The following is a 22,588-nucleotide window of genomic DNA, read 5'->3' as shown; positions in this document are numbered from 1 at the left end:
AACAATTTGCACACATTGTATTTTAAATAAAGAAATAATGCTAAAAAAGTTTTCTTCAATTTTCAGAATCCACACAATATTTCTATATAATGCAAGACTGTATTATATATAGTATAATATTCATCTGTATTTTTTGAAGCAAGGAGCTTCTTATTGTTTGATAAATGTGATTTTATTAGATCACACAAAGATAAAAATCTCAGTTAATGCTGTCAATTATTCTGCCTACGGTTTTTATGTCCCAGTGTCATAATTCTATCCATGTCGTCAGCGTTGTTCACAACATAACCAGAGAGGTCTTTGATATAGACACCAACATCCGGACGTTCTTTCACCTATGGTGACAAAAATAGAACTTTACCATGGAAAAACATCAAACACTTAACACATCTTTTCAGTAACCTTCTGCAAGCCATCACATTTGGAAAAATGACTGCAGTGCCCTTTATGACAAATTCATTCCCTTTATGACAAGACAGCTTTGTTACTAGGCAACTCTGTGTTCCTGTCTTGAATTATAATATTCTTTTACCTCGAGCCTCTGCATCTGGTCCTTGCCCAGTAAGTCTCGCACTTCCTCATTGTAAATCTCGAGGTATGAAACACGAACCAGAAACCTGTAAATGTATACACAAAGTCTGATAAATGCTGACATGGAAATTTGCAAATGGTAAAAGATGCTTTGTAAAGAAATGTTTCACTCATAAGATTTGTGTCGCTTGACAAGAGCTGTGTTTACATGAAACACTGAATGACAGATAAACTGTATCGTACTGTTTGAATTCAAAAGACTCCTTGGAGTGGAGTGCACATATTAAAAGCATAACTAGACAACAAAGCCTTCATTTTATTTGAGACTATGTACTTTTGTGGTAATCATCAACTAGACTGAGGGGAGGAAGAGCCGTGCATTTTATATGTACAAAATTTCTTTTACTTGCAGACTGGTTATGTTCTTACCTGGTGTCACCCTCTGCCTTGGCAATATGACCAAAAATATGAGCAAAGGAGTTTGGGATAATCCCTCTAAGTTCTGGGACTGCTCTCACACCCTCCATGGTGAATGTCTTCCCTGTTCCAGTTTGCCCATATGCAAAAATTGTGCCTAAAATGAACAGCACAGTGTAAAACCACACCATCAGAAAGTACGAAAAAAGAAAATTAAAAACTGAATACTTTAAGAGGCTACGAGGTGCATGCTTTTCTGCATTAAAATAGTGTCTAACAGTTTTTGCAGTCATTACACTTATGATTAAAAAAAATGATAATGCAATGTCAAATTAAATGTACCATTATAACCCTCTAATACTGAGTCAATGATGGGCCGGGCTGTGAGATTGTACACATCCAGCTGTTTACTGTCTGGTCCAAACACAGTGTCAAATGTGAAGGTCTTGGGAGGCTCCTGGGGAGTCTCCAGCTTGTTGACTGTTATGGTCCCACGGATCTCGTCCACACTGACGGCCTGTTTGTGGCCCATCATCTTCTCTTTCTGGTTGAGGGGACGGCATCTCACCACCACTTTGACATTATCATTGGCCTCCTGCTTGTCATGTTTATCTAGTTTACTGCTCTGTAAAACAGACCGTAATAAGGGATACGTTATAGGATGTGTGCTAATATCTAGTGACCCTGAACAAGCAAACTATCAATTTCAGCTAACTAGCATGGAAAAAGGGCATGGATGGCAAGCTTTTTAAAATAAATAACACCAAACAATTTGTGTGCAACTAGCTTATTGAGCATATTAAGCAAGACATTATCTAGCTAACACTGGTCGCGTCAATGTTGTCTGCTTTGCCGTTTGCTGAGTTGCTAGGCAGGCAAACTAACGTTTCTAACGCTGACGATAACGGTAACTGACCAGCAGAATACTCCGCAAACAGCTTATTTGGAGAATACTTTTCTGATAAACTCCGACATTGTTAACTGGCCTGTGAACACTGGAAAACCCCAGCGTTGGGAACAGTAACATTATACAGTACAGCTTGCCTATATATGCTATACCAACGACAGCTATACGCTCCGATGCTAACCGGTTAGCATCACATCAAATAAATCGGAAGAAGGGAGGAACCCCTTTGCAAACAAAACAAGAAATGCACACAGACCTGGCGACTTACCGGCATAATGAGAATGCAGCAGTGAGATTATAGTATACGTATAATGACAACGAAATCTTAGTAAATCTTTGTTCATATGAATTAAGTTATCCGGAGAATTTTAATGCTAACGAGGTTTCATATCATCAGTAGATAGCTTGTTGTTGGGTCTGTCAGTCTGCGCATGCGTCACAGGGTAAGGTGGGGGGTCTTCAGTTGGCTGGAGACAGGACCTGCTGCAATGTTCAGCACTGCTATCGCCTACAGCTACAGTACATTCATGCACAAAATGGCATTACTGTGTTCATATGTGTCATATATCAGTAACATACATAGACAGAGGAGGTAAGACCAACATACAGTTATATTTGATTTAGGTGATTCAATGCCTGCTGGAATAAACTTTAGGCCCCAGGACAAAAACCTGTTCATGGGCTCCAAATGGCCTCCACAATACATGGCAGTTTCTTTATTCCTGAGGCACCCAGAAAACAACCAGTATTCTAGAGCTGAAATGAATAATTGTTTAAGTCATTTTAGGTTAAAAGGTTAGGAGATTTTGACTGTTGGTCAGAAAAATTAGTTTATGTTTACTTGAGCTTCGGGGAATAATGATGGACATTTTTCTATATTTTCTGACAATTTATGTAATCAGGAATCAATTATTTATTAAACAAAATGACTGTCAGATGTATTAAAATATATGAAATGTAATGAAAATAATTACAGCATGCCTACTTTTATAATGGAATAATAGTATAAATATTAGAAGCAGAAGCAACTTGCTGAGACACAGTATAACAACAATTAAGTTCCATAAGAACTAAAATAATTTGCAACACAAAATGGCAGATACAAGACCTGTCAGAGTCAATGCTGTACTTTCAAGTGGTGCAGATGTTTAATAGGTTTGTGGCTAATGAAATGGTGTACAGTACATGCAAATCATCTGAAGTAAACCCAGGGTTTTTAGAGGCAATTTTCTGCTTTGCGCAGTTGGTCATCCAGGCATAAATGTAAGGCAGTGGATTGTCAAATTATAAAATGACTTCACACTTTATTGGCATGTATTCCCAATCAGTTTTGCTAATTAATCAAATTTACACAAACTATTTGACACACAGTGAAACAGTGGGGCCTCTGGTGATAATGATGGATGAAGCAAAATAAATTTATACTTGTATAGTTAGCAAAGAATAACTGAAATGTTAACTCAGCTGCAGTTTACACCTGAAGTAAAACACCAAACTGTTAGTGTCCTGGAAGTTTATTACCATATAATCAGTACAGATATTTGACCTCATAATTTTTCTAAACATATTTAAATATAGTTTTTTGTGGGTTTTGACAAAGGCACTCACCAATACGTGTAACATGAGTATTAAACAAGGAACAGTCATCAGATGGGTTTTTTGTGCAAAGTCTTACAATAGCACATGTGTTACAAACATACATACATCTTGAATAACACAAAATATATCTCTGGAGAATTTAACCACACACTCACATGCACTCGGGACAAAAATAAACACCTCCTTCATAGGACTGTCATTTGACAGTATTATCTTTTGGACCTCAATGAGCAAGTCAGTCAAGTCTTTTGGCAGTTTGAATACATAGAAAAAAGAAATATACTAGAGTAGTATAACACAGTCAGCTGAGCCTCTCCAGGGCTTGAAGAACACTGCTGTGGAATAAGCCGGTGTGCCCACTGCTCTCCTGGGTAACCAGAACCCGCCCATCAGGTCGTGGTCTGTGGACGAGGACAAGCTCACCTTGAAGCAGACTGAGCTCTGTGTCTGTCTGGGCTAAATAAGTTGTTGTCACTCTGTGTCTGATTAAAAACAAAAAAAAGCAAAGATGTCAGAGATTTTTTGTCCAGTCTTCCAAATAAATGGCAGTTTTTCAAGTCTACCTCATTTGTCTAATAATCAACCATTGCTCTTTATTTTCAAGGACAAGCACACAAATCCAACGTACCTGCTTGGGCTGAACTGAGCTGATATGACTGATAGTGATGGTTGCGATACTGGTTTCTGCAGCATAGAATTTAGATCTGAGTTGGCTGTTTCCAGGCCTTTCCTGAGAATAGGAGCTTTTCCTTCTTTGAGAATGAGCCCTGGTCCGTCTCTTCCCAAGGTAAGCAATGGGGCCCAAACTTCTAATGGAAGGGGGCCAGGGCGGGAGTTGGAGGGTGTCTGGGTTCCCGATGAACAGGAGTTGGTTTGAGGTCTTAACAGAGGGGAGTCTTCATCTGCGAGGAACCGCACTGACTTTGCAGGCTAGGAATGTAAAATATTTACACATGCAGAAGAGTCATCAAAGGAAGACTTTATGAGAGTTTATGAACAATACATACATAACTTCAGAAAAATGTGAGCTAATTTCTCACACAATAAATCATCAGTATGACACTACCTTGTCTGTATTGTTCTTGTAGGAATCAGGTCTGACTAGAATTGAGGGAGGCCCATTGGGAGGTTGTCTGTCACGCTGTAATGTCACCTCATGCAGGGCAGTGGAGTCCCTGTCCTTCAGGACTGCAGCAGCAGAGGGCGCTGCTGGCTCAGTCATCCAGCCCAGGGGTCTGCCAGAGCTGGACTGGATGCTGCTGTTTTTCTTCCTTTGCATGGCAGGTGAGGAACTGGATGCCTGAACTTGTGCAAAGTGCTGTGAGCTGGATGGGATGTTCAGATTAGATGTATGGGAGAAATGGTTTGAGCCTGAAAGATATTACAAGACAATGTTTAAAAAAGTTGTTGAAGAAATCTGTAATTTAATCAAGATGACAAACATGGCTGTTGAACACTCACTTCTGTGAGGGTTAAGGATACGCCTCACAGTGTCCCAGCCTTGTGAACCCGCAGAGAAGGGCGGTTTTCTAGTGCCAGTGGATGACATTGCATGCTGTACTCCATTTGGCACAGATGGGACCTGTCCTGTTGAGGATGTTGTTCCATCAGCATTCACCCTGTCAAGAGCAAGGACCACAGCAGGATTCTTGGCAGCTGTATATCTTTTTCCAGCTCCTGTGCTGAGTGGTGCAGATGCATTAGCTGCTTTAGTCTCCAGGAGTCTGGCCGAGGTTCTGCAGTGAGGCAAGGAGACACATTGGTATAAAGTGTAACACCTACATCATGTTATGCTGTAAAGAAAGTTTATTTGAACTAAACTTCAGCCACCACAGTGTCATATTTGTATTTCATGAATAATTGAAATGTATGACATGTCGTCCTGCCCACACCGAATTATTGTCTGAATCCAAATGTCATTTAGCTCCCACTTTCTGCAGTCAGGGAGCCTCTTAGCCTCTCACCTGAGCACAGGCGTGACGTAGTTGCTGGGCAAAATGCCCACTTTGCCCGTTTTCAGCGATAACCCACGCAGCCAGCCTTCTCTGAACTTTCCGTACACTCCTACCATCTCTCCTTTCCTCATCTCCAGCTCCTCTGGCTGCCGTGGTTTGTAGGAATACAGGACAGCACACCTGAGGAGTCACACAGAGGACGTCTTTGTCACTACCACACAGAGGACGTCTTTGTCACTACCAGACTTTATATATTATATATCCATATTATTGTGCATTTTTATTGGCATTGGAGTTTCTCATTCCTTTCTATTCATATCTTGCAGCTACATTATCATAACATCAATACATCATTTAAAACAGTGACTCACACGCTGATGGAAAGCTGCTGTGTGGAGGAGTTTTTGCTGTCTGCAAAAGCAGAGGACATCTGGGGGTTGCCCAGAGCCATAGAGATGGTGGGTGGAGCCTCACTGGCCATCTTCTTCTCACTCTGAAAGTAGATGGATCCAAAACTATTGTGATATGGAATGCAAAAGCTGATACTTGGCCCTTTACTGATAGACATCAATGATAAAAACAGTATTTCTTGATGTCACTTTATATGTAGACATCAAGAAAGATGCCACAGTCACATCAGAATAATTGGCTATAGTATTACAAACATGGAAACATGTAGATACAGTACATACCGGTAATCAAATTTTGGATTTAAAAAATACTGTTTATAAAGCAATTTAACACTAACTGTACAAGAATGCAAATACACTTTTGACTTTTGTGTGTAATGTTTGTCATTTTGCAGTTCTGTATGATCTAACTTTCTCATAATGTTAGATTGGTGGTGGTGGAGAGTGTGATCAGATCAGGGCAACGTCTTCCATATGTGTTGAATCTGGCTGAGATCTAGTGAATGCAAAGGCCATAGCATGTGATTCAAACTGTTTTCATTCTCATTGAACCATTACTTACAGTATTTATTCTGGTTTTTTTAACCTGTCACTGGTCTGTATACAGTATTAGATATAATTCTTGGAATATCTTTGGAATTACTCAGTCTTAGTTCCAACTCCATAAATATAGTAATGATACATTTTCAGCTATGTAAAAGGCAGTAAACATATACACAATAGCACATTTAAGCTTCTCTTTTTAAAGCTGAGAGCTAAGAAAATATGACAGGTGTGAATGTCAGCAGGCTGTGATTCAGGCCTGAAACAGCCAGCAACTATCAAGGAGTGACCGTAAGGTGTGTCTCACAGCCATTAATCTCAGTACAATGCTAAAAGCCTAATTACCGAGGAGAGCCTTTTAATGAGACCTTTATTATATACTTTTTGTTTTCTCCTCTGATGAAACAAACCCCACATAAATAACTTTACTGCTGTTAGTACAGAGAGGCAAGAAATAACTTTCAAAGCACCAGTATTTCTACAGTATTTTTCACAGATGCCTGCTGATATTTACAGCACTACCACTCAACATTAATGCTGGCCTGTGGACCTGGGTATATCCCTTGATCCTACAGCTCCCCCACCATGACAGCTGCATTATATTCACATTGTAACTCAGACAAATACAAAAACAGCCATAATTGGGATGCAGCCATTTTTATAGGTGTTAGGAGGAGTTACAGGAGTCATGAAGAGTGGTCAGTAAGAACTTCCTGTCTTTGCTGTGCTGTGATTAAGTGCAATCAGTCATTATCTTTTAATAGCAAAGCACTGCCATATTCTTAAGAATGGCGTGTAATGCAAGAAAGAAAAAGCCCAGCAACTATTTTTTTCAAGTGTTCAATTATTTAGTTATTTTCATTACTCGGGGTCCTTTTTATATTCTTGGTTTGGGTTTTATCAGATACAAAGACTCTGATTCAGTTATGTTGCAGTGACGCAATGGCCAGGTGCAGTGACCCAGCAGTGGTAGTAGCTATATTTATATTCAGAGATTAACTGGTCATGCATAAAGTGACTAAACACTTTATTCACCATGTGATAGACTGGTGACCTGTCCAGAGTGTCCCCTACCTCTCGCCCAGTGTCAGCTGGGACTGGCTCTATGTCAAGATTTGGTTAAACAGAATTATGCCTTTCAATGCATCATCTGATAATCAAGTTCCACAGTAATCATTTTAAGAGCTAAACTCCCTCTTTGTTATTCCTCATATCAAATTATAAAACTGTATACAGAACTAAATCCCACCCAAAACATATATTTTAAATATATATTTGAAAAGCTCAACGCTATTAGCTCTAGCTCATTATGTGTGTGTAAAAGAGTGACATTCAGACAATGGTTCAGACAACACCCAGGATAGCCAACGTTATTGCTGTGAGATGATCACAAAGTGGAAATGTGCCTGAATTAATTACTGATGTACAGCCACACAGGTGTTTTAAATTACTCTGGCTAATTAGACATCTAGTCAGGCTGAAGCTGGCTCAAGCTAAGCTGGAAATGACACAAGGCCACCTATCTCTATGATTTAGCATTAGCCACAATCACCCCCCGAGGCTGGAAACTGTGCCTGGCACTGAAGCACACTTACATTCTATTTTACACTCTCTGTGCATGAATATATTTATCAGGATATTTTAACTATTAATTAGAATTTGGATATATTTTATTTCCGAATGTCAATGAGGTTGTGGCAAAAAGAAATATCTATATAAATAACTGTTTATAAAACAAATGTTTGTCATTATCTGTATATTCTGGGGAGGCTAATGGAGGTAAAGGTAAACTGATCTCATTAACAATGGTTTAATTTTGTCCTCCCAGACAGGTGCAGCAAAGCTAACAGGAGAGTGCAAGAGGAATCAGCCGAGCACAGTCTGCACATGCCCACACAGGATTAGGAGGTCTAATCACACAACGTAAGTGAAAACGCATGGGTGGGTGGATAAATAGGCTTTAAATGTTTAAACTGGGTTTTTAGAGCTGCAACTAAATTTGTCGACTCATTTTCATTACTGAGTAATAAAAAAAAATGGCAAATTAACTGTTTGGTCTTATAAATTTCATAAAATAGTGAAAAGTTTCCAAAGGTGACATCTTCAATTTGTCTGTTGTGTCTGTCTGACTAAACAAACAAATGTGTGCTTGATAAAGGCTTGTTAGGCCCCTTCTAAAGAAAGGCAGCCTGGGTCCCTCAATATTAAATATTTACAGACCAAGCTCTAATCTTCTTTTTATGGGAAAAATATAAATAAATAATACATTTAACAACAAATCTTTTCAGCTCTATTATACAGTCATTTCACTGGCTTCACGTGTTACTGATTAAAAGTAAGATTTTTGTAAGAACAGTAACTGTTACCTTGATATGCCAGTGAAGCTTGATATGATTGAACTTTCCTACACTGCATCTGAAGATGCTTTTGGCTCATCTCCATCCTACGTTCTGCTCTTACATAATCATGCTAATATTCACACTGATAACCATTATTTCATCCACAGTTTGGTGGAAAGCTGCATCTCTCTGTAAAACAGTGGAGCCAGTGGTGAAAGCTGACGCAACACTAACAATAGCACACATGCTGCCTTGGTCAGCGGGGACTTCAGCCTTGGCTTTAGGGATAGAGCCCTTCATTCCAGTTAAAAGGGAAGTGCGTGGTTTGTCTGCTATTCCTGGCCCAGTGATGTGCAAAGTGAGTGTTATACCTGCTTAGTGAAGAGGAAGGAGTATGGAGGCTGGGGAGAGAGGGGTCTGTTATGTAACCAACTTCACCAGTGACTCATCATCATGAGCTTGAGAGAGATAAGCTGACACACTGAGGGACCCTCCAAGCCTCCCACTCTCTATATCTCTCACCCCCACTGCCCCCTGCTGCCTTCCTACTTCTTGCATTCGTCTTTTTGCAGCACACACTCTTTGTTTTGTGATTGCTATCCCAGCTCTTTGCCATCTTGGTTTTCCACCTTTCCTCTTCCCATCTTATCTCTCCCATTTCCTGCTTTTTATTTTGTTCTCCTCCAGTCTCCCGTGCCTCCCTTCCTCTCCCGGTGTTTTTCCGACCTGCATGAGTTTTAGTGTTTTTATGCTCTGACATGTAAAATTGCACGGTAGAGCGGTGACATTTCAATTGAATCAAAGGAAATAATTATCTCGGGGGGGTTTGGGCACTTGGCAGCAGATTATATTATTAAACCTTGCAGAGGCTTTTATGTTGGCATAGCACCCAGGCACTAGTTGGCTATGACTTGATGCATCCCTCACAGAATTTTGTAACACTGTTTCTAAAGCCAATGAATGGCATTATGTCCAGCTTTATACATAAAGTTGGTGATATGAAATGTATCCATTACAACACTGAAGCTCAGAGGATCAAATCTGAACAAGTTAAAATTCTTTAGAGCATTTTACAGCATGCTCTGTTTTAGTTTTTCTATCGTGTTGTTTCTCTGTAGTCATCTAAACATACTTAGAAAACTGAAAAGCCAAGTGTTTATGTGAATTACACCCTCTACCACATCGCTATTCTATTACAACATTTAAACAGTTTCTTGCAGACTGAAGTTTCACAACACCCTTGTCAGATCTGGGAAAATAAGAATAATGCTTAAAACTGTCTCATGGAGATGTTTCATCATCCTAGTGTATACAATATGCAGCAGGTATAATGTTGATCACATGAATAGAGTGGATTCTCTATTTAGAAGAGATTATAGGCTGGATAAGGAGAGGAAAGGTTTTTAAAATGTACTGATCTCAAAGCAGCCCTTAAAAAGCTTTTGAAAAAAAAAAACAGTAAAAACGGTCAGTTTCAAGAGTCGGTTTCTAAAGCCTTAGTGAATCTAATGTTTACGCACTGACTAATTTAGATGGCATGAAAGGAATTCATGTGAGCTCAGCTTTTGTGCGGCACCGAATTTCCTGTCACACCTTTTAAACACAGAGGTGGAAAGCAACTGAGTACATTTACTCAAGTACAAGTTTGGGGTAGCTCTAATTTACTTAAGTATTTTCATTTTTCTGCTACTTCATACTTCACCTTTACTACATTTTAGCGACAAATATTGCAGTTTTTACTTCACTACATTTATTTATTAACTGTAGTTACTTTTCAGAATCTTATTAAAAGAACAAAATACAATATAATCAATTATTGATCCCTGGTGGGGAATTCGCAAGCTACCCGGCAGTACTTCAAATTCTAAGGATATTATGCATAATGAGTACTTTTACTTTTGGTACTTTGAGTATATTTTGCTGCTAATATTGTACTTTTACTTAAGTAAATTGTGAATGCAGGACTTTTACTTGTAACTATTTTTACACTGTGGTACTGCTACCTTTACTTGAGTAAAGAATCCGAGTACTTCTTCCACTGCTGCTAAAACACTCGTCATTCCATTACAGCTGACGGAGCTTTCGTCTTTTCTCTACAGCTATACTGTTTTGCCTTTTAACAGTGAAGAAAGAAGAAGAAAGAAAAAGGAAACACACCCATTAATTACACTGCCATTCATTTTTGAGGGGAAACCCTGGCTTATGTCCCAAGACTAATGAATAAAGACCTTTCAGTGTTTCAGTTTATGCAACTCAAGTTTGTTCTTATCTAACCTTTTTCTACCTTATCTTAATGAGTGCTACTTAATTATGCAGTGGCCACTACAAGGGCGATGCCTCTCTCTCGTTCATTCCTAAACCTCAATGTCATGGTTCCCTCCCTTCCTTGAAAACAACTTGATTCCACAGTGACTCAAATAAAAACATCCACAGAAAACAGCTATTCCTTCTTGCCAACCACATTTTCTGTTAAAATAAATCACTGCAAAGTACGCAGTTCAGCTCCAAGACCATGGAAGAGGAATGTGATCACATAGCATGCATACAGACATGTATGTTGGTACATGACTCACCTGTAACAGGTGTCTCTGTGTACTCTCAGAGTGGCGTCTAATTCGCTGAGAGTGGACCCGGGTGGCAGACGGCACAGAGTAGTTCCGGGGCTGACCCTGACGGTTGATGCTATTGATGGTGCTGATGTTTGTTGTCTGATGAAAGGTGGCTGCGTAATGTTTCTGCTGGCCAGAGAGTGGCAAATAACTGATGACGGGTGTCTTCGCTGGGAACTGAGGGACTGCGTAATGGGTGGTCCTGCTGGACGCATCAGTGGCCTTGTCCTTGCCCCCGCTCCCAATCCGATGGTTAAATTCAGCTGAGTCACTCGGCAGCCACTGAGTTTGGCTGAAAGAGATGAATACACAAAGAGAAACCACAGTGAACATCAAGATAAATTCTAACAGATAATGGTCAATCCTTAGTCAGGAAAAACCTCTCAAACTCGCTCCTACCTGCTACTAGTGCCTGTCAACCTCTGCTCCTGCTGATCAGCGAAATGGCTGTCTAAATACACCCACTTATCACTACTCCACTCACCCTTACAACTTGTTGGGCAGGCAGGCAGGGAGGCAGGAGGATAAGCACCAACCAATAAGCCAGGAAGGGCTGGCTGGTGCTGAGAGAGGAGCTACACAGACAGGCAGGCAGGCAGACAGACAGACATGGCAGGGTTAATGCTTTCACTCCTCACAGTGATGTACTGTTATGCCACCCAAGCAGAGAAAGCATTGCTGTGTCTTTACGCCTGGCTGAAGAGGCAGGCTCAGAAAGGAGAGGGGAGAGTCGGAAAATGGAGGACGAAACAAAAAAGTACAGAGAAAGATGAAGCGTGTCAGTGATGCGGGGATTTAGGAGAAGACACGGCTGAGCAGGAGACAAAGGGAGGCATAAAAGGAGAAGACTAGAGTAAGGGGAAATGTTAGGAATGAACTAAAGCAAAACAGATGAAGTGAAGGAAGTAAACAAGAAGTGAATGAGGCGCCACATTACCCACTGTAGGAACAAATACAACAATTTTCCTCAGCATGGATGAAGTTAATTCCTGGAGGCAGAAAGTAAAGAGGAAAACAAATGCCAGTCAGCTAGCTAAAGCAAGCTCTGCAAATCTGAGTAAGCCTCAAAGTTGCACACTAATGAGCAGCTACAGCCACAGCAGAGCTTCACAGATTACCTCTCTGCCTCAGTACTCACAGCGCAAGAGTGACATTTACAGGTGAACCAAAAATATGAATGAAATTCAAGGCAGCTACCTGGCAGTGACCCCGGTCATAATGGCATCCGGCGACGATATGTGTGGCTCAATTCATTAATTCATTACAAGAGCTACACTCTCAGACCAAAGTATCAAACGGCAAGCGTCAACCTTGATCTTGCTGAAAAGGCCACAACCCAAATTCAAACTAAGAAGAGAGAAAGAAAGAAAAAAATAACCCCACCTCTGTAAACTCTTGAGGGCAGATTCCAACTTTGTCCCCTAGCTTGGCCTCAATCCAGTGTTCATCCACCCGTCTGAGAACAGTCAGGATGTCTCCCTGTAAACCAGAAATAAGTAACAGACACAGAGACAACTAAACTTAAAGGAAGTGGTGAAAAGCTGCAGGGCCAGTCCTTTCTGCAGCCAGCCTCACCCTAAAAGCCATTTGACCATTCACCTAAAAATAAATAAATAAATAAAATGGCGAGTTCAAATGTGCTTTAATGGACAGCACACAAGCACTGAAGCCCTTATATAACTGCCTCAGAAATCCTTCAGCAGCAGAGGTCAGAGCCTCCAGCTCAGAGTAGTCCAAAGAACAAAAGCAAAGACCATTAACTACTGGGAGCTAAACATACTCATAGAACTATCTAGAAAAGGCACAGCAGAGTGATGCTGAATGGGCTAATCTGTCTTTTCTCTCAGTAAAGCTAATATGGTGATCTGACCAGAACATTAGATGTTTGAAATATAAAAGGTTGCTAACTAAAAAACTTCAGAATTGAAGGGTCTATCCATGATGTTTTCAGTAAATTGACACACTAATGAGTCTATTTAAAAGTTTTTTTCAGTTTAGTACATTTCTCAGATCAGAAATGAAATTCTGCTTGGTCAGCCTCCACATCATCTTGTCACATTTAAGCAAATTCTCAGTGTTTTTAACAAATTGCTAATTCTTTGGCACATTCATGCAAATGATTATGTGCAATTGTCTGTTTTCGACATTATCAGTTATGACTTATGTCATGTTGATCAAAATGTATTATATGGTTCTCTGTTGAATAGTCTGACCTCCCAACACAGCTAATCATAAGTTCATTTAAGATGTCATTACATGCAAAATGGGAGAACTAGTTGTCTTTAGTATTTGTCAAGCAAATTCCATTACAGCTCTATTAGACTTTTTTGCAACTTTGTCTGAATTGTTGAATTGCTCTCAGGTGAATCTTGACTTTCTGTAATGAAGGGGAATGTGTTAAGTATGAGATCAACCAATGATCAACCAATTCTCTACTGTAAAATAGCTCAGACCTGTATCTCATGAACCTTTAGTTAAAGACAGAGCACAATTCTATGTAAGTTGTGTTATCTTGGCCAGGATACGAGGTTTTTAAACTCATCACTCATACAGCATAATCTCGATATTGCTCTTTTCTCAGAGGGTTAATATTCTATTATTCCCTGAAGGTTACCCTTAAGTGTATTTGTTTCCTTTGTGCATTAGCTAAACAGTAGCAAACCCTGCTAGTATTTTAAAAGCTCAAGTGTGCACATACAGTGCAAGTGACTAAACACAATAAAAATAAGCATTTCCTGCTGTGTTAGGTCAGCAGCGCATCAATAGAGTCAGACCTTGAGGAAGCCAAGACAATATTTACTGTCCTCCAGATTCATGTCATCTGGGTTAAAGTCGTACAGCGCCCTGCAGAGAGCCGGTGCTTGGGACTGCTGGAGCAGCTGCAGCTTAGACATCTGGCTGACGGCCTGCAGCGTGCCGGCACTGACAGACACAGCGCTGCTGTCACCAGTGTTTCCCTGCTGCCAGGTCTCATCCACTTTGTGTTTCTGGGTGATACTGCTACCAGGCGTGAGGACCAGCTCCCCTGACGTATCACCTCGTTGGGTACGTGTCGAGGCTCTGACAGCAAGCTGAAGAACAGACAAAAATCATATATGCATGTTCAAATGAAATGGTGAATTTATTTAAATGAAATTCCACCTCTGATTTCTCTCTGGTGAGAGGTGAAAAAAATATAGTGTCTTGCTTTTACAAAAGCATTTCCTGAAGTTAAAACAGGACACTACTTATTTGGGCCTCAACTTCAACTGTGACAAACTGTTATCAGCACTTTGCTGAAGACAGATGGACACATCTGTAAAAACCCCAGTCTAAACAGGTTACAGGCAGTGGTGGAAGAAGTACGCACATTGTTTACTTAAGTAAAAGTAACAATAATACCACAGTGTAAAAATACTCTGTTACAAGTCCTGCATTCAAAATAACTGGATTATAATTATTGATGCATTACTGTGTACATCATATTATACTTTATATGCCTTTTTGAAGTATGTTGCGAATTTCCCATCAGGCGTCAATAAAGTCAGATTATTATATTGTATCTTATAAAGTTAATCTGATTCTGAAAAGTAACTAGTAATTAAAGTTATCAAATAATTGTAGTGGAATAAAAAGTACAATATTTGCCTCTAAAATATAGTGAAATCAAAATATGAAGTAACAGAAAATGAAAATAAGTAAAGTACAAATATCTCAAAACTGTATTTAAGTATAGTACTTGAGTAAATGTACTTAGTTCCTTTCCACCACAGGTTGCAGGTTCAGTCAGTGACAAACATGCTCTGATTTCCTATCCAGATATAAAAATGTGTTTAACATTAAGGTGATATCAATACTGGCTCAGGCTTTAATGTATTTACACTTTTTCCGGTGATGATGAGGTAAAACAGCACAAGAACAACCAGAGATGCTAAATTATTTTCCCCTGAAGTAATAAAGGGTATTTAAGAAATTGTAATACTTTTCCTGGTTTCTCTTTCTCACATGTTTTGGTCGTGGTTTTCTTTTTGGTCTTTAATGTTTCAGTCTTTGTCCATTTTATGTAACACATTCATTTCTCCCAATCCATTTGGGTTGGCATTTGGAAAACTACCATCAAATGTCAGTGTATCTAACAACTACTACTAGCTTTTGATTAAGATAACTTTTAATTTTTCTTCAGTAATCTTACACGGTACAGTCGCTGTTTAAAGTTGTAACTGTGCCCTTCATACTAGGGTCTTGTTTCTGCGGTAAAGGAGAGGACCCAGGAGGGCTGAGGTCTGAGAAGCAAATCATCCTCTGACTTAAAAATGCCTGTAGAATAATGACAGACACCATTCGTACAAGCTGAGGGGATCTCATCACTTTCAGCCTGGGGGAACACTGACGCACACGTTGCCAGAGGAGACATTTTGTTAGGTCAGATCACATCCCATCTCTTGTGTCGCACAATTCCATAAGGTTTATTTTTACTTATTAGGTGAAAATCCCACTTAAGTTTGGTGAACGCACAGTGGTGAGTAAGTGGCTGTGTAGGCCAGATTTGAGACATATAGCCCTATGCCTCAAAGGGCGAATGAATAAATCGATGAAACATCATTTTGGTTGAACGGGAAGACAATAAATACCATGAGGTGAAATAAATTTGTTGGCGGTGTTTCCATACTGTTCACACTGAGGTCACTCTCAATGACAACAACAAATCAATGAGCAAGACTACTTTATGGCAATAATGGATTCCTCTTAATGTTTTTTTTTTGTAGCAAAGTTATAAAGCACGTTAATTTGTTGGCTATTTAATGTGCTGGATTAGCCAGAAACAGACATTACTGTCTGGTGATTTCATCCATTAAAAGTTTCATGATTGATTTTCTAGAAAATGTACAATTTCACCACATATATCAATATTTTTGGTATAAAATTTCATATACCAGGAGAGAGAATTATCCATATTGCACACCCAAAGGTTTTGGCTGTTTAGAATCTCAAAAGTTGATTTGCTGAAAAAAAAAGAAAACTGGTGGGTGTCTGAAAGAAGGAATGAATTCATTCAAAATCAAAAATAGTGTTAGGCTTTGTAAAAGTGTCAGTATCCAAGTAATGCGCTTGTAGTAAAGTGTCTAATGCAGTCACAATCATTTTGGTCACCACTGACCCAACAAATCAGTCTTTAATGTATGAGGTAAGACTGGTTTGGGTTACAGTTATCAATAGATTTTGTAATAACAACACCAATCACAAATGGTCCGCAAATAAAAATACAAATTGTTTTAGGTCATATTACTTTTTATAGAAGTATGCAGAGGATTAGGCCGGGGTCATGCACTGACCTCATTGTACCGTTGTGGCTCTCTGTGTTGACTCATCTGCTGTTGTTGACCTTCCCTGAGCGTCAGACTGCCCCTGGTCACCGGCACTGCGTAGCGGGCAATCTGTCTGTACCTGCTAATGGGCCCTGTGGAGCCCTGGAGCGCCTCCAGGATCTGCACTAACAGAAGATTTGCAGGAAGCTCCTCCACTGTCCTGACTGGGATAAAGGTGCCACACTCTGGGCAGAACAGCTGGGAGCTGGCTGCCTCCTGCTTCTGCAGGCAGGTCAAACAGAAAGTGTGTTGGCAAGGCAGAACCTTGGCTGATACATCCAGCTGCTCCAAACACAGAGGACATTCCAGCAAGGCTGTTAAAGCCAGCTCTTCCATTTTAAAAGGGCCACCTCTCTTTGAGACTAGGGTTTGTTGTCCATCTGAAAAACCGTCATGGACTAAACTGAGAGAGAAAAGAATGGAACACCTCATTCAATGGCACAAGTTAGTGTCAGAAATTCCATAATGACAGTTACATTAATGATCAAAGTCCTTCTCTGTAACAACCCATCTGATTCAAAGATACCACCATAACGTCCATGACTTGATACAGTGGAATTACTAAAATAAGGCACTTCGTGGTAAACTCGTCAAGCCGCTCACCTACAGGTGTCATGTATGCTCACCTGGCCGCACAGGTAAGACAGCAACAGCAAATATCGAAGTATGTCAACATTTGTCTCAACAAAACACACACAGTACACATACATTCAGTACTTACTCGTGTGTCTGCGCTCCACCAGGGAGATAGTCCATAAACTCTGATTAGGAAATGCGTAACTTCTTCACTGTTGTCGCCATGACGCAGTGCGCTGAGGACGGGACGGTACGACGCAGGACAGGGACGCGAGCTTCTTCACCGCGATGAAAACTTCACGCTTGCTGAAATTTATAACCACATGAAATCAACATGTGGAAAGCAGACACCAAACACGCTCAAAACCAGGTTTCAGCCCCCACCAGGCATAGTATTCACCAGGAACTGTGTCGGATTTCAGTGTCATGTCCGACTGAGTTTAACCCTTAACAGCTCCTGATTTGCATAAAAATCAGGAGGATTTGGCGGTGTGGTCTTAAAAAGGCACTACAGATAAGTAAATTAATTTAAAATATATATCCTTTTTAACAGATGTTTTAGCAGCCCTGTAATTGTTATACCTAAGCTTGGTTGCTGTTTTGCATGATGTAAATACTTAGATGATCGATTCTGCCCTGATTCAGTATAATAATGTTTTTAGCACATTTATTTCTTAATGTCTGTGTTTGCTTCTCCGAGCAGCCCCATTTTTACTGATTAAAATATAAAGGAAAAATGAAGCAGAGCAGTGGCTACAGCACTGTCATGTTGCATGGTCTCCCTCTGCTGGTGCATTCACTGACCAGCACAGTTCACATCAATTGTACTGGAAATAATGGTGTATAATAATAGTTTAATAAATAAATAAGTAAGTAAAAATAAAAAATGAATCAGATAGTCACTGTCTTCCATCACTCTGATGCACATGTCTGAGAATATTAGCTGAACATGCAGAGCAGCCACATTTGATGCTGGAGATGCTAATCACTGCTTTTATCAATTTGATTTATTGTTGCTTGGATTTTAGTTGCACAGCCCAAATCCCAAATTCCTTTTCTTGCACCCCAAGACTAAATAATTTATCCATATTTTCCATGTACTGAAGATTCAGGACATCCATTTATATTTTTTCAAACAAGCATGAATCTTTTATCTCTTTCTTCACGTCAGCAGAACTCGGGGAATTCTAAAAATGAACATATGCCTTTACAGAGAGAGCGAGAAAGCAACAGAAGAAGAAGGACTGGGGGAGAGCTTAACCATGACTTATTTACATGCTCATATCAGTGCTGATACAGGACCATCCCCTCAAGCCTCTCATACTTTAATCGCTCTGGCAGAGTAAAGGGGAATCCAAACAGCACCTGATTTTAGTTCTTTCATGTTTTTTTATGGATTAAAAATTAACTCCTTGATGACTGTAGTGCTCTGTGGGTAATGAAGTTTCTGTCATCCAATCAATGATACTGTACAGACCTGGGAGTGTTTTGCTACCTAAGTGCTTTTCAGCTCCTTTACAGCCCGACGGTCAGTCTGGCCTCCACCGAGGAGCCTCCAATGTTGCAGAATAAGGCAGCATGTTTGATGGTTTTGAGATATAATCTATCTGATGGAAAGTGAAGGGTCTCCCGGGGATGGCTCTGAGCTTGGTCTTCTGTCTCTCAGAATATCATGGCTTGTCACAAGTTGCTGTATAAGTAGTGCCTTCCTTTCCAGCTTTCATGTTTTATTTAAAATGCTGTCTCATCCAGAGAGTGCTGCTAACTCACTGAATGTGATCTGTCTCAGTGTTGCCTTTCCCCTCTTTTTTCAGGTCTTTGTCTCCCCCTATTTCTGTGGCTGTGCTTGATCGTTTCACTGTGGTGATGTATGTGCAGATGTGCTTCAGAGTGTACATGGACATGTTTCAGCAGTTTCATTTGAGCAAAGTGTCAGTCAAAATGCATAAGCCTTGTGCATAAGCAGTTTGAGGAGGATTAACCATAAATAGAACAGCACTTTAGGTGCATCAAAGCCCGCTAATTAACTTCTCCCTTTCAGAGGGAACTAATCCTCCAGCCAAAAAGTAGCCACTGTCATTCCCAGATGATTCATTTTTGTTGTTTCTCTAATGAAAGACTCCAAACTGGCTTCTACACAAGCCTCTCTCACACACAAAGTAAATATGTGAGGTGAGGCTGCAGTCTGTGTTTGGAGGAAAAACGCAGCACTCCAGTAAAACTGGCTCAACCGGAGTATCAGCAAGTTGTTTTGGCTGTACATTATGTGCCACAGTTCATCTTTTTTACACAGGTGAGGTGTCCATTCTCATTGTCTTTCAGACAAAGTCCAGCTTGACAGCAGAGTATGATGGTAATGGCCCACAGTATGTTGTCACTCTGTGTCAAATGACTCATCCATGACTGCCTGAAACCCTGGGAAATTAAATTTGAAGGAAAATGTATGCAGAACAGCAGGCAGCCCTCCACCAGATGTTTTTTAAAACATCCATCTATAGAACAACTTCAAGAGTCTTCCGCCCACAGTTTGTTCCGCCTGGTGGTCCTCTGCCAGCAGATTGAATCTTATAAATGTTTCATATTTGATAAATAAATGAAACAACCTCTTTTCTTACTTTTGGGTAGTGTACTGAGCTGCTCCCTTACCTACATATGCAGGAGCTTATTATAGTAGGTTTGACATAGTTTCAGTTATTGCTTAATGAGGTTTGGCTCAGGGATATTTTAATTTATTTTTCAAATACAAATGCATCCATTGTTCTGTTAACAACATTTTTTTTTTATTTCAAACTGTATCAGTGCTTCTTTAGGGAAACAATAAACACATATTCTATCATTTTCTCAGCAGGCTGTGAGAGAAGCCACACTTCAATTCTGCCTCTCTAGAAGATACCAGAGTGACATCGTAGTCCATCATGTCGTTAATGACCTCCTGCCTGCTCTCTCACTCTGTCGTGTCCCTCCACATTACTCACATTTGACATATAGGCTGTTTATGGATGCCTTGCTTGTCAGGCTGGAGGCTGTGTGCATCAGCATCACTCTGGGTCATGTGACCTTATGGTACAACTCACCTTTGTGTTCAAGTGTGCCAGTAACTCAACCTAACTAAAACCACAACCTGAGAGAAGTGCTGCTGAGGGGCGGGACTTGAGCTTTGACCCACTTACAGCTGAAAAACCTGAGCCAGGAGCCAGATTCAAGTCTAAGTTTTCCTGTTGCATGCTTTTTTTTTGTCTGCGAGAACGATGATGCTGAACTCTTATGGTGTGCAAATGTTCCAGGAGCTGTCTGAGTTAGAGATGTGTATGAGGGAAACTAAAAATAGGACGTGCACACCTCTGAGCCAGCTGCCTCTGCACTGCCTTTGGGGCTGTCTTTGCATCTCCCTTCTCTCTTCTCCTTCTCCCCTCCATCTTCACTCTCACTCTCTATTTCCTGACTTTTCTTAGTCCCCTGAATCCACAGGCTTTGTGTGCCAGGCCAGGCCAGGCTTGTGCTGGCATGAAAGTCCTGCAACAGGACACCACTTCCCTTCATTATTTATCCAACCTAATGGGAAACAAGAACAAGGTGACTCAGTTCTGAAAATGTGGAGTCTTTGTCCCACAAGTCTTGGATCCAATTGTTCGAGACACACAGACTTTTATAATGATCTGAAATCAGAAAAATCTGTTGGCTAAAAAAAAAAGAAAGAAAAAGACTGTAGAAAAATACCAGTCATTTTGTTATTTCAAGGCTGGCAGGACATCAAGCAGGCTTTGGTACAGTTGGTGCTGTGTCGTTGTATTCTTTTCCTACTTATAATAAAAAAAACTTCTAACCATCTCAAACTTCTCATCCGACATCTGACAGTGCTCATCTTGACATTTCCACTAGCAATGTTCACACAACAGTGGAAAAGAAAAGAGCTGCTGGTCCTTAGCCTTTTAAAAATTTCCAACAAATCCCATGAAATGACCAAATCAGCAATAAACTGATCTGAATAAAACATGTTGCCTGTATAGCTTTTTCCCCTCCATTGCTCAAAAACCATCCACTCGTGACAAAATTCATTACCAAACCTTTTAAATGATTGCTTTCTACTAAGCTTATGATTATTTTCAGCCTTGATTTATATTGTTTCAATTATTGTTTCAAATTAATCAATCCATTGTTTTCTGTAAAAATAATGTGAAATGTTCATTACAACTTCTAGGAGACCAAGGTAGCATCTTCAAACGTTCAAATGTTTTGTCTGACCAACAGTCCAAAAGTAGATATTCACATATTCTGGTTACAATAATTTATGGCAAAGAAAACCATAAAATCCTCAAATTTGAGAGGCTAAAACATGACAATGTTTGGTTTCAAATGTTTCATTAGAAAAATTATTAAAACAAATTGAATATTAAAATAGTTCTTGATTATTTTTAAGGTTAATCATTTCCGCTCTACTTTCTGCAACATCTGTGCAACTACAGTAAAAATTAGGAAAAGGTTGTGGTAAATTAAAGTTACAGTATTTTTCAAATTAAATTTGTTGTAGAAATCGGCTCCAAAACTTGTCTTAATTTGGAGAGGTGACCCAAAGGCATTGAACAGCCCTGGCAACATTGCAGAGATTTTGGCTTCTGAATGGTTTTTGAGCAGGATTGACCTCAAATCAAATCAAATTAAAATTTATTTATATAGCACTTTAAAACAACAGCACAATACAGTACAATAAACAATGAATAAAACAACACAAAAAGAGGCTAGAATAAAATTGAACTGGAACAAAAGAAGATCACAGACAGTCACAAACAATAACAGAATAGATAAACTTCACTAAGACCCATAGACCAAGGGAAACAAATACGTTTTAAATGAAGATTTAAACTCTTCTAACAGGTCTGAGACTGATATAACATTTATAGGTACGAAGTTCCAAAGGCTCAGGTTGCTACAAGAAAAGCGCTGTCACCCCAGTGGCATTGTTTGAACCTAGGGACCTTTAACAGGAAACTGTTCACTGATCTAAGAGCTCTCGGAGGCCTATGTCACTGCTCAAGTTCAGTGAAGTATTCTGAAAAATTACCTACTCTTTTTAAAAATATTTGTCAGAAGGAACAAATCTGCTCGGAGCTGTAAGTGTCACAGGCAGGGTACAAAAATACTGACACTGAGTCATCTATTGTTTGGTTTTGTCTTTTCATGGGATTTGTTGACAATAAGAAAAAAATAGAAAAAATGACAGCCTTATTTTTGAATCAAAGGGCTTTTGTACTTGTAACTCTGCAGAGCATCAACTGAAATGTGAAGCAGCATTTTGTTCAACAATCCTTTATGAATGCACAGCCTATGAATTACCCCCCCCCCCCCCAAAAAAACACACC

At 39.8% G+C, this 22,588-nt stretch overlaps 2 protein-coding genes and 1 long non-coding RNA gene across 4 annotated transcripts in view; 1 reads left to right on the top strand and 2 right to left on the bottom strand.

The window, feature by feature from the left end:
• kif3a (kinesin family member 3A) overlaps positions 1-2,316 on the bottom strand; it is a 12,452-nt gene extending 10,136 nt beyond the window's left edge. The window contains exons 1-5 of one of the 2 annotated variants that reach the window (XM_020619248.1): positions 2,112-2,316; positions 1,291-1,573; positions 961-1,105; positions 533-617; positions 230-335 (exon numbers count right to left, since the gene is read on the bottom strand). In XM_020619248.1, the coding sequence (XP_020474904.1) occupies positions 230-335; positions 533-617; positions 961-1,105; positions 1,291-1,573; positions 2,112-2,129 (637 nt within the window). In that variant the 5' untranslated portion in view covers positions 2,130-2,316. The remainder of the gene's footprint in view (positions 1-229; positions 336-532; positions 618-960; positions 1,106-1,290; positions 1,574-2,111) is intronic. The other variant, XM_020619249.1, reaches the window with a different exon arrangement.
• Positions 2,317-2,985: 669 nt separating this feature from the next.
• On the bottom strand, positions 2,986-16,991 carry sh3rf2 (SH3 domain containing ring finger 2). The gene is made up of 11 exons (XM_020619286.1): positions 16,623-16,991; positions 14,085-14,381; positions 12,694-12,789; positions 11,710-11,885; positions 11,275-11,602; positions 5,781-5,902; positions 5,419-5,589; positions 4,916-5,190; positions 4,521-4,825; positions 4,083-4,384; positions 2,986-3,936 (listed from the first exon to the last, which is right to left on the bottom strand). Exons 1-11 carry the CDS (start codon positions 16,989-16,991, stop codon positions 3,756-3,758), a joined length of 2,622 nt encoding a protein of 873 aa, XP_020474942.1. The 3' UTR covers positions 2,986-3,755.
• LOC109971162 (uncharacterized) lies at positions 8,195-11,142 on the top strand. Its single transcript, XR_002276506.1, has 3 exons — positions 8,195-8,285; positions 8,869-9,059; positions 10,801-11,142. It is a non-coding gene; the product is annotated as an uncharacterized LOC109971162 (long non-coding RNA).
• Positions 16,992-22,588: the final 5,597 nt, after the last annotated feature.

The sequence above is a fragment of the Monopterus albus genome, unplaced genomic scaffold (genome assembly GCF_001952655.1).
Source record: "Monopterus albus unplaced genomic scaffold, M_albus_1.0 scaffold217.1, whole genome shotgun sequence".
NCBI lineage: Eukaryota > Metazoa > Chordata > Actinopteri > Synbranchiformes > Synbranchidae > Monopterus > Monopterus albus.
This window is presented reverse-complemented; position numbering and strand designations above follow the sequence as displayed.

What these genes read in the sequence shown, in the direction of transcription:
- sh3rf2 (XM_020619286.1), bottom strand. Translation starts at nt 16,991, where the DNA reads ATGGAAGAGCTGGCTTTAACAGCCTTGCTGGAATGTCCTCTGTGTTTG. An exon ending in CAGCAGCTTTCCATCAGCGT is followed by an intron (nt 5,590 to 5,780) that starts GTGAGTCACTGT and finishes GTGACTCCTCAG; the next exon opens with GTGTGCTGTCCTGTATTCCT. An exon ending in TATCCTTAACCCTCACAGAA is followed by an intron (nt 4,826 to 4,915) that starts GTGAGTGTTCAA and finishes AATATCTTTCAG; the next exon opens with GCTCAAACCATTTCTCCCAT.